The sequence below is a fragment of the Protopterus annectens genome, chromosome 3.part0 (assembly GCF_019279795.1).
Source record: "Protopterus annectens isolate FY-2018-M chromosome 3.part0, PAN1.0, whole genome shotgun sequence".
NCBI lineage: Eukaryota > Metazoa > Chordata > Ceratodontiformes > Protopteridae > Protopterus > Protopterus annectens.
Genome location: NC_056731.1, coordinates 1,847,977,744 through 1,847,990,516, shown reverse-complemented (window position 1 = coordinate 1,847,990,516; position 12,773 = coordinate 1,847,977,744). Strand labels below are relative to the sequence as shown.

Sequence of the window (12,773 nt, the reverse complement as noted above, 5' to 3'; positions counted from 1 at the left end):
TATATATATATATATATATATATATATATATATATACATATATACTGACATATATCCTGTAAAAAGCTTAGTTCTCCGCCTCATCATGTCACTTAAAGTTTCTGTCTTGGAAAACTATATTTCTGGTAGCCATTACATCTGCACGTAGGGTCTCCGAACATCAAGCCTTGTCCTCCAAGCCCCCATATTTGATTTTTCACCCTGATAGGGTGTCTCTCAGGACTAACCGTACCTTTCTCCCAAAGGTCTGTTCAGAAACTAACTTAAATCAGTCCATTGAGCTTCCAACCTTCTTTAGACACCATACCAACAGACTGGAATATATGTTACACAAGCTTGATGTACACAGACAATTGAGATTCTACCTGGATAGAACGAAAGATTTCAGACAATCGGATCAACTCTTTGTCTCTTACGCAGGGAATAAGAAAGAAATGTTTTGCAGTATCAAAAATCACATTATCCAAGTGGCTTTCTGACTGCATTAAATTCATTTATTCCTCCACTAATCAGCCATTACCGACTAACGTTAAAGCCCATTCTACCTGGGCTGTTTCTATGTCATTAGCTTATGCAGCTCATTTGCCCTTGGATACCATCTGTGCAGCTGCCACGTGGTCAAAACCTCACATGTTTATCACTCATTACAAAGTGGACAGGACCTCCAGGGACAGGGCTTCCTTTGGTTCCACTGTGCTCAGGAATGTTCTCCCGTGAGCCACCCAGGATTAGGGTGCTTGGGACGCTACCCACGTGTAAGAACAAAATGGCGAGATAGAACAGCTTCACATAAAGAAGTTATGTCCTTACCATAACGTTCCATGTGAGTTGTTCATCTCGTCCTTTTGTTCTTACATTTCCGCCCACCTTCCCCCTCCGGTTGAGAAAGATGGTTGCCTTGGTGGATTGGTCGAGTTTTGTCAGCCTGTCTTCTTGAACAGACTGTTTCTTTCTTCTACATACCTATAGCTACCTAGATAGGTAGGCACTATAGTTCTATTTCTTCCTGTAGGCTGTCTTTGGTTGCAGCATACTAGATCTGGGGATTTACAGTAGAGCATCATGGGATATACAGTAGGTCTCGAGCTTCTCTGAAAGTCTGAGCTTGAAAAGCGGCCGACTCGGAGCCGAGGGATCGGCTTCGAACCCACGTGTAAGAACAAAAAGGCGAGATGAACAACTCACATGGAACGTTATGGTAAGGACATAACTTCTTTTTTTCTTTGTCAATGGTTCTAAATGTAATGCAGATAACAAAGTGGGAAGAGAACACCCCTGCCTGATTCCTCTGATGAATCAGAAATTATCAGAGAGGTTCCCAGCAACTTTAATTTGCTCCTCTGATCCCTCATATAGCCTCCTAATCAGCCTTATAATTATCAGGGAATGCAAATGCTTCCATTGCCTTGCTCACAAAATCCTAGCTTACTCTGTCAAATGCTTTCTCTACATCAAGACCAACCAACAACAGTGGTATTTTCTTGTATTCTATTACCCTAAGGATCATCAGTGTTTTGTTAATGTTGTCAGATGTGACTCCCTTCCTCAAAATCACATTGATCCATATCTATCAATTTTGGCATCATCTTTGCCATTCTTTTAGCCTTTGTATATATAAACACTTTATATAATTATATATGTAAGTTTGACTTTATAGTCATGGTTTAGGATTGAAGTGAGCCTGTATGAAGCTGGGTCTGATGGGTCTTTAATTTAGCTATTTATTACAGCTACCACAGATTTCTTCCAGAAAGTTGGTGCTTCTCCTCATCTTAAAATACTGTTAAATAAAAACTTCCAGATATCTATCAGTTTTTCCACCTTGCTTCCAAACTTCAACAGAAATACCATACATTCCTGGGGACTTTCCTGTGGATTGGATATACATCACCATTTTCATCTCATCTCCTCCTATCCTAACTGTTAGTAATTGAGCCTCATCTGCCTCTAACCTTGTCATATTTCATTCTTCCATAAACAATTCCATTGTACTTTTCATGATTTCTGTATTTATCTGCTTTATACAGACTTTCATAAAATTTCTGAAATATTTCTAGTACCTCTAAAGGTTCTCTTGTTATCTTCCTTGATCTGATGTCCTTTTCATTCTTCCTTAATGTATGGGTTTGCATCCAGCTCTCGAGCTGACCCCTCTGCCTATAATGCAGTATTCCATACCCATTACCTCAGATCTTGCTTGCTGCCATCGCAAACAGATGCAGGTTCCTCTCTCTCGAGCATCAGTAAAGCTAATTTACTGAGTTATTTCTTTTCTTTTTTCTATTGTTTAAAACTTAAAATGTTTTGTTTACTGTAATCTGTATATCCACCCTCTTAGATTTTTCACAGGACATTAGGAGTTTATACTATTTTTCTTTATAGTAAATCTCTATTACTATTATTGGTATTTCTGCTTAGTGCTTACCCTTTTATCACATAGGGTAATTCATTACCATATTTGGTAATTAAAATCTTTATCCTTTTCCTTTGTACACGCATATATATATATATATATATATATATATATATATATATATATAAATATTTATATATGCATTTTTATAGTCTTATAGTTATTTTGTTGTTCTTTCTTGGTTATCTGCCTTGTCTGATAAGCCTACAGGATTTAAAAAAATGCACTTCTTGTGGGCATAAAATCCCCATTTCGGATGCCCACAAGGAGTGCGTGTACTGCATTGAACCTCGGGCATTTGGATACTTCTTGTTCAATATGCTCTACTTTCAATCTTAGGGACTTGGCAGACTGAACAAAACTGATATTGAAAGGTCTACTACTAGCTACTTCTTCTTCTGGGGCTCAACCCCCCTCCAAATCTAGCAAGTCAGCTCCTTTGGAGCATAAGAAACGCTCTCCACTGAAGTCCCCAAAGTCTTTGTCAGAGCCTCCTGTAAAAACAAGAAAAAATTTGGATATGACTTCATCAGATCTGAAGATTTGATCCTTGGATCCAAAGTTTTGGATTCTGTTGTTATCTCAACATCTTGTACAACAACACCTTCAGATCCTAAGTCCTTAGATCTGAAACATACTAGATCTCACAGGAGTCTTACTCCAGAATTTCATATTAAACCCATATCACCCACCCTGCCTGTTAAGTTATTTCAGACTCTCAAGAAACACTCCAGGCCCCCATATGCAACTTTTTCTAGGTCCCCCAGAAGTTTATGGTAAGCAGATGTGGATAGGATGATGAGAAAATTTCTCAGATCCAGATGAAGGTCTTATCAGCTCTAACTCTTTTCAGATCCATGAGTATGCCTACAACATCCATGACCATTCTATCACCGTCTCCAATCTGTGAAGTGGTTTCGGAGTCCCAGGATCCAAAATTCCCGAGAGGTCCTGTGTCGGATCTGAGGAAAGCTTCTTGTTCGACTTTGACTATATACTTGACTAGTTCTACTTTGATATGCTAGGATCAGAATGGGTCCTAGAGCCGAAGTGTCAGCATCGGATCTGAGGTGATAGTTTCAGTTCCAATTTTGTTGATTCAGTCCCTTCCCCTCGAAGCCTTGGCTCTGGACAGTTCAGATTTGGTTCCCTTCTTGAGGGGCTGATCCAAGAGTGGTCGAGACCTGCCTTCATCAAGAGTTTGGATTCCAAGAGGGTGAGTTGAAGTTTATCTGGGTCCATCAGCTTTTGAGGTGGAAAGGGCTTTTTCTCTCTCCAGAGAACTGCCCTGTCACTTTTTGGATCCTATCCCTTTTTTCTTATCGGTTCTGAGCTTTGAGTTGATCAGTCCTACTCCACAGGGACAGCCATTTCCAATAAGTGTCCAACCGGTTCCAGCAGAGGAACTTCCCCTCTCTTCCGACACCTCACCTGGACATCTCACAGAGGAGATACAACAGAAGAGAATGTGCAAAAAGAGACATTTACTCTTTGATGGATTCACTCACAGAGGATACCATTTTTGATGAAGGAGAAGGGTCTCCCAGATCATCACCGAATGACATCTCATTTGGAAATATTTTAAGAATTCTAAAACTAAAAGATGGCTGGTCTTCCCATACCCCCTCCCCAGAAGAATGTGTGTGTTTTTGGAGGCTTTTGGTTCTGGCCTTTCTATGTCTTGGGTCATCACCCCCTCCCTCATCAGATGAACTTATTTATTTTGTTTCCTCCTGGGCTTGGAAGGAGCCAGATACCATCAAATCGATCCCAAAAAGACCTGATAAATTTTTAGCCCCACCAACAGACAGACCCCCACTGGAGCAAAGGAGTCCCAGTTGCGGCTATGGTGGTGGCAGCAGCCACCAAGAAAGAGCTAGCATACCAGAGATCTCCAGCCACCAAACAAGGAGTCTAGAACATTGGACAGATTTGGAAAGTGAGTCTTTGCCTCGGTAACCTTTGCCTCGAGGTTTCTAAACTACTTGACACACTTTATTAGACCAAAAAGCCATCAAATACTCTCTCAGAGTCCATGTGTGTAGAGGATTTCAAAAGAACATCCTTGCAATGGCTACTCTCTTATCCATATCAGCTTCTAGGAGGTGGATCTCTCACACAGCCGAAGGTACCTTATGAGCAGCTGTTTCAGGCACTGCCATAAGGAGACATGCCTGGATGCGGCTATGCAAATTTGCAGAGCCTTCTAAGACGTCTTTTATCAATGCCTCATTTTATGGCACTTACTTATTTGGGCCATCAGTAAAAATTACGCTTACCCTCAACGAACAAGATGGAAAGACTCTGCTGTGGAATCAAGTTTTCTACCCCTCAACAAACATTTTTCAGGAATCAGAAGATGTTGTTCCAGAAATCTATGGGACTTTTCCAAGATCTGTGCTGTGATAATTCCTCTAGAAACAGAGGAGGAAATTCTAATGGAACACATCACCTTAGAGGAGTAGGAGGCCTGCAGAATCAGTGTTTCATTGATTCTTTTCCAGACAGACCCTTCCAATGCTCCTGAAGTGCTGTCCAACTCTGGAGGCAGTCAGGGGACAGTTGTCCTTGCATCCAGATACCTGGGCAAATATAACAAATGATTCATGGGTGCTAAGAATTATATCCAATGTTTCACCCAGCCAAAGGAAAGCAGCAGCACAAGAAATCCAAAAGCTGCTAGAAAAAAGAACCATCCTAAAGGTCCCACCAGAACAAATAGGATTCAGAACTTATTCACATTTCATTTTAGTGCCCAGGAAGACAGGGGACCTCATACCCATTTTAGATATAAACAATTTGAATCAGTATGTTAAGAAATCAAAGTCCCAAATGGTCACTGTACAGATCATCCTACCCTTTCTTCACAAAGACCTTTGGCTGTACTTGATAGATCTTCAGGATGCATACTATCTTATCAAAATAGACAGATGCTTCCAAAGACACTTATACTTTCAGCTGGGAGCCAGTCATTACCAATTCAGAGCCCTGCACTTTGGACTCCCACAACCCCCAGGGTGTTTACCAGATGTATGGCAGTGGTGGCAGCTCACTTGAAACTGAAAGGATTCTGAGTGTTTCTATATCTAGACTGCCCCCTCCAAGCATCTCCTTTTGCATACTAGGTACTATTTGCTCCAAATTTGCAAGCCATTGAGCATACCAAAAAAACGATGACAAATCAAATTTAACACCAGTCCAAAGCCTGGAGTTCATTGGTGCAATTCTGGACATGACAACACAGGTAACATCTCTACCTTCTCATCACATTTCCACTGTCAGAAGTCAGGTTCATCTTCTTCTTTCCCATCCATCTCCTTCAGCAAGATCAGTACTTTAAGTTCTAGGTTGCATGGCAGCAGCCATTGTATTACTTCCTTTGGCATGTTTCTTTATGTGTGTTCTTCAATGGACTCTGGTTGTGCAGTGGTCCATTCTCTATCAACCCCTACCTTTGCCAGACAAGATTACTCCAGTTTGCAAACAACGCGTCCACTTGTGGATCCAATTGGACAATTCATATCGTCCGGCCTTTTGTTTTACCACCCTCAATGGCCACAATGACTACGAATGCTTCTCCACTGGGGTGGGGGGGACATTTCTTGAGAAGAACAGTCCAGTGCATGTGGTCCCCCCAAAAGAGACTAGTTTGCATATCAATGTTCTAGAGAAGAAAGCAGTTGTACTTGTGTTGGAGCCATTTCAAGTTGCTCTTCCTGTAGGGATTATTGCAATTCAGACCAATAACATGTCTGCAGTCCAGTACATCAACAAACAAGGATCTTATCCATTCTACAGCGAGGCCATGAGAGTGTGGGAATGGGTGATCTAATCAGACCGGTTTCTAATTGCAGCGCACATTCCAGGGAAAACTAATGTACTAGCAGACGAAGCAGGTCCATTTTGATCCCTCATAAGTGGTCTGTTAATCAGTCTGTGGCAGAAATGATATTCCATTGTTGGGACCAACCTTGCTGTAACCTCTTTCCTACTCCCCACAACAACAAGTGTAGCAGGTACTTTGCTATTAACCCCCCTCAGGAGGAAATCACAGAGAGATGCTGTAGTCCATGCTTGCCCTTTGGGTCTCCTTTATGCTTATCCCCCCTCCCCTTGATTCCAAAATTTCTGCAGAAGGTAGGTTGGCTAAAGAGCTCAGTAATCCTAATTGCTCCTTTTCTGACCTCAACAAGTATGGTTCCCCTTCCTGCAGTCTCACTTTCATTATCCTGCAATGATACTGGAGCCAACTTCAGATCTCCTCTCTCATCCATCAGGAATCCAGCATCCCAAACTACAGGCCCAAAAACTAACCTGCATGGTTTCTCCACTTCCAGTAATGGTTAGACAGCTCAGGCTATCTTCTCCTGTACATGACATTATTTTGGCTTCTCAAAGAGAATCTACCAAAAAAAGTATACAAGACCAAGTTAAAAAGATTCTCCCTTTGGGTTGTGAATAATGAGTTTGGCACTTTCTCTGCAGTTTTTAGCAACTCTTTTTAAAGAACGAGCAAGTTTCTCTGCATTTAAACTTCAACTGGCAGCAATTTGTAATTTTCACACACAGGACAGAAATTATTCATTGGTTTCGTTCAAATTATGCAAGCCTTTTCTGAAAGGCATTTTTCTACTAAGACTTCTTCCTTCTATAAGGAATCGCTTACCTCCTTGGGATCTGACAATTGTGCTACAGGGTCTAACTAAGAAACCTTTTGAACCTTCAGCTAAAACTGATTTAAAATTCCTTTCATGGAGAACAGTCTCCTTAGTAGCCATTATTTCTGCAACGAGAATATCTGAACTCTAGTTTCTTTCTTCAAAAACACCTTACATCATTTTTCATAAGGATAGGGTTACCTTACAGACAAATCCTTCTTTTTCCCCTTCATTTTACTCACCCTAGAACTACCTACTAAATACTAAAATCTCCCCCTGCATCTATCTAAATAAATAAACATCTTATTCTCCTTGAGCCTCCCTTTTGCTTACCCCAATCTTTACCCATCAAAACCAGTAGGAAACTCTTTTTGCTCTATAAGTTATTTTAAACAACTCTGTTCTTACTGTAAATCTCACTAACTTTAACTATCATTCTAACTCCTCACCCCTTTAAAACTACCCCACTAGTGATTTTTCTTTCCCTTTATTAATTTTTCAACCTAACACTACCCCCTAGTGATCTTTTCCTTTCTTGACATTCAACCTATTTCAGTATTTACAAAAAAGTGCGTGTGTATGTGTGTTTGTGTGTGTGTGTGTGTGTGTGTGTGTGTGTGTGTGTGTGTGTGTGTGTGTGTGTGTGTGTGTGTGTGTATCTTGTAAATTACTGTTTTTCTCTCTGATATTGTAACTTCCCACTATTTATTAGTCTCTTTCTCATTTTGTTATATTCTACTGTATTGTACTATAATTTCTGTAAATTCTTGTAAAATACTGTGCAATCATAATATGTTTGAGGAGCATTTTTCCCCAGGACTTCGCTGAAAATGGGCTCCTGTCCCAGTCGGACTTTCCCAGTCAACAAATTTCAATAAATAAATAAATAAATTTTACTGAAAGTGGCTTCTGAAAATAACATTAACCAATCCATTCACTTACCAGTCTTCTTTCCAAATTTTTCGAAAAAAGGACAACACAACAATGAAATGTCCTTTTCTGGTTTTGTCAAGTGTAAAATAATATCATCTATAAATAAAGCTAGCTATTCTTGACTACCATACCAACTATATATCTGAATTTCTGAGTCCCTTATTTTCTTTAACAGTGGTTCTAAATATAATGCAGATAGAGGTGAAAGAGGACACCCCTGTCTGGTTCCTCTGCTCAAACAGAAGTTATCAGAGAGGATCCACTCTCTTTAATTTTCACCTTCAATCCCACATATATTCTCCTAATCAACCTTATAATTTTATCAGGGAATGCAAATGCTTCCATTGACCTGCTCATAAAATCCTAGCTTACTCTGTCGAATGCTTTCTCTGCATAAAGACCCACCAGTAACATTGGTATTTTCTTACATTTTGCTTCCCTCTGGATTGTCATTGTTCTGCTAATAAGCAAACACCAGCAGTAGTGGAAAATATAAATGGTTCACTTAAAACAATGATGAGAGTCCAAAAACATATAAAGTGAACCAAAGCAATGCCAAGAATGACATAAATAACCATGCCTCATACAAAAAGCGAACTTTAATGTTAGTGCTTTCACAGTAGTAATACACTGCTTCTTCAGATGTTAAAACATGATTAGAATCTAAATATATACAAAATATATTACATGCTTCAGCTAGTCAGAAAAGCAAGATTAAAATCTATTAAATGCTTCAACCAATTATAATACATAATTAAAAAGTATCATGGCAACAATGTTACAACTTTAATTTTGCCAATTTCATTTAAAGAGACAGTGCATTATCTCTACTAACTAATATCTAATATATATACAAATAAAAGCACAAATTACCCTATAAAAACAATATCTTCCCATATCCCTGATTACGAAAAGATAAATTGGTATATAAATATTCATTTATTTATTTAGAGATAGACCTGGCTGTAATGATCAACTTTAACTGAACTTTATCATTCAGACCTTTACCTACATCTGCTCTCAACCTAATAATCCACCTAGTTTTAGAAGTTTTTGTCAGATTCTGTGTCACCCCCATGTTATCTATTCTCATAACTTCAATGGACAAAAACCTAAAAGAATGTGTTGAACCATGTGTAATAACATGTTTAGCCAACGCATTTGTAGTAATACCATTTCTAATATTATAAACATGTTCTCTGATTCTGTCCCTGTGCTTTTGTTTGTATATGTTAGATATTAGTTAGTAGAAATAATGCACTGTCTCTTTAAATGAAACTGGCAAAGTTAACATTGTTGTCATGATGCCTTTTAATTATGTTTTATAAGTGCTTGAAGTATTTAATTGATCTGAATCTTGTTTTTGTGATTGGCTGAAGCATTTCATTGATTTTGTATATATTTAGATTCTAATTGTGTTTTAATGTCAGAAGAAGCAGTGTATTAATTCTGTGAAAGTGCTAACATTCATTTAAGTTCTCTTTTTGTATGAGACATGGTTAATTATCTGACTTCTCTTTATTGCTTTGGTTCACTTTATGTGTTTTTGGACTCCCATCACTGTTGTTATTTTATTTTTTTTTTGAACAAGAAACATTTTTATTAAATTATCACATTTGACATAGACAATCTTACATTTATAAAAATACAAATAAAACCATGCCAACACCCTCAGTTGCAAACATTATACATAACAAACCATGCAGATACAAGTGTAGCTGCAAACATTATACGTCACTTATAATATATCCAGTTATTGTCAAACATTACATAACTCATTCAAATCCTGCCTTCTTTTAAACCTCGTTCCTCCCCTGTATGTATTGTTCCCAGAATTCCCATTTTTCCTATGAAATTTGCTCCTACCATTTTCTAAAGATCCCAATTGCAGTTGTTTTATCTCTGTTACTGTCTTCGCTACTTCTAGTAGCATTGTTTTGGACTTTGATTTCTATTTTCTAGTAATTGCTTTTTTGCCAGCCACCATAATTAGACTCAGCAAGGCCTTACTATGTCTAGGCAATTCCGATTCTGTATCATAGCTAAAAAAAATTATTTCCTTATTTACACCAATTTGCTTAACCAGTATCTCTGATAAAGTAGCCTGTAGGGTATCTTTAAAGTCTGCCAACTCATTACAGTCCCAGAAAATATGTTTCCAATTACCTCTTTCTTCCGCATCACACTTCCAACATTTGCTGTTTACCTAAGGAAAAATTCTTTGGAGTCTACTTGAGGAATAAAAATACCTATGTAAACATTTCCAAGCAAAGATCCTAAATCTTCTAGACCTTGTTGCATATTTGGGAGACATACATATATCCTCCATGTTTTCTTTGTGAGTTGCTTATCCAATGTCTCTCCCCAATCCTTTCTAACCTCCTCTAATTGATTCCTGTAGTTATCCTGCAATGTTTTGTATGCTGTACTAATTATTCCTTTTTTTAACAACAGCTTCCGTTCTAGATTCTGCTAAAAACCCTACCAGTGCTGGTCTTTCGCTTTGGTACCTGAAAGTTTGGGTGGCTTTAAGGGAGCAGTTGGGAAAATGAAAATCTATTTGAATCGGAATCTCCTTTATTTTTTAAAGTTGCTTAAGTATGCTCTGTGTACTGTTGGCACTTAGTCAGAATAAAGGAGCTACATTAGATGGTGCTATGAAACTGTTATAAGTGCCAGATGAAAGGTATCAGTGGACATCTGAAGTCAAGTGACTGGTTAAAAAAAGCTGACTTGCTTTGCTTTGTTTCTTTTCATTCAGCACTTCCAACTGTTTTTAAACAAGAGCTTCAGAATCAAAGTGCTGAAGAAGGCAGCACAGCAACCCTACACTGTGAACTATCCCGACCTGACGTTTCAGTGCTATGGAGGAAGGGCAGCATGGTGCTGCAGCCCAGTGACAAGTATGAAATAAGACAAAAGGGAGCGATTGCTGAGCTTCTGATTCATAACCTCCAGCTGGAGGACACAGCAGACTACAGCTGTGGTACTGAGGATCGGCAAACCACTGCATCCTTGTTTGTGACAGGTATGTTTGCATACTAAGAATTTTCTCGGTGATCTTTAAGATCATTCCTACATTTTGTTGCATTTTAAACTTTCCCAGTAGTTTTAGTTGAATTGAGGAAATGAAGTAACATTTAAAAAAGAAACATTTTTATTTTATTTTATTTTACTGAAGAGGTGAATGGCAGGCAGGACCAAACTATATTTTTTAACCATGACCTATTTACAGCAGTTAAAACCCATTATTACAAAGAATAGAGTTTAAAATGATAGGTGTAATGGTTTCTACAATTTAATATAAAAACACTTGAATTAAATCATATCTCAAGACATAGAGATTTCAGGTGAATAAAATAAGTATTACTTATATGTTGTAAGAAATTGAGCCATTAAAGGTAGTAGTCTAATAGAGACAAATGTTGAATTCTACTATTTAAGATTAATTGTGTGAGAAGCCTTAGTGCAGCAAAATAAGGAATTATTTGAAAGCAGTTTACAGGCTAAACATGGACAATAATTCAAATGCAAGAGGTTGGCTTATCAGAATTACTGCTTTTTCTGAAGAATTGTCAATCTCTGTGCATTCTGACATAGCACAGAGGTGCTTTTTTGAGTTTGTTGAATAGGTCTGCTAAACTTTTTTCAGGATTGTCTGAATATTATTAGCTGAATTTGTACTGTTAGTGGACAATCCCAGTTTTACTGTAGGCAGAAGAGCCTGTTTACCAAATATAGCTATAGGTTTACTTACTCAGAATATTGATATCTTGAGATGGTTCCTTAGTATTGCAGAAGCTTTTACTGAAACTTTATCATAATGGATAACAAAATTAAGTGTGGAGCCTAACCAAAACCCAGAATATCAGAACTAGTTAGCTGTCTCAGTAGTATTATCAGAGATTGCTTCAGTGGCCTTGTCTATATTAGGACATTCTAGCAATTGAAAAAAGACTGTATTGTCATAGTTTAATTGTTTTAAAAGAAAATCTACTTTGTTCAAATCATTAGTAGTTTCAAGAATGGTCTTTGCTTATTTTATTTTTTTACCCTCTTTATTAAATATGACATTAACAAGTGACATAGATACATATACAGCAGTGTAAAAGAAAATAAAGCATACAGACATTTATTTTATTTTTATTTCGTATACATTTTAAGAATTTTGATTCACACCAGCATTACACAAATTGCTCAGTTCCTGTTGCCCTTAAATCTCACTCCTCATTCTGGACAGTACTCTGCATTTGTTATTACAAATTCCATTAATTTCTATGTAATTTACTTATTCTGTTTTCTAAAGATTTCACTTGCAGATGTTCATCGTGTTTCACTGTTGCGGTCATTACAATTGGGTTATCCTGCTGGCAGGCTACCCGCAGTCGGCCCAAGTTCCAAAGTCTAGGTCCGGCGTCGGCTGCTGTTGCTTCCTCCCTGTCGTCAGTGCGTCAGGGGTATAAAAGATGCAGTTGACGCCATTTTCTTCAGTCTTTCTTGCCGCGAGGTGCCTGAAGCAAAAGCAGTTCGCAAGTGCCAGTCGGCCCACTCCTGAGATTTTCAAATTCGAATTTCAGATCCGAAGTCTTCATTAAAGCTAAGTACCCCATTGGGGAAACTTTTTTCTTGCTCCAGACCAATGTTAGAAAAAGTTAATAATTGTATTTCTTGTGGGAAGCAAATACCTCATAAGGATTTTCATTCTTACTGTATTCCTTGCCTAGGCCCTGACCACGACGTTGCTAGTTGTCGGTTTTGCGCTAAGTTTA

At 38.2% G+C, this 12,773-nt stretch overlaps 1 protein-coding gene across 1 annotated transcript in view; it reads left to right on the top strand.

The window, feature by feature from the left end:
- The window catches only part of OBSCN (obscurin, cytoskeletal calmodulin and titin-interacting RhoGEF), a 4,979,884-nt gene that overhangs the window by 3,490,369 nt on the left and 1,476,742 nt on the right, over positions 1-12,773 (top strand). The window contains exon 55 of the mRNA XM_044066040.1: positions 10,766-11,032. Coding sequence (XP_043921975.1) covers positions 10,766-11,032 — 267 coding nt within the window. The remainder of the gene's footprint in view (positions 1-10,765; positions 11,033-12,773) is intronic.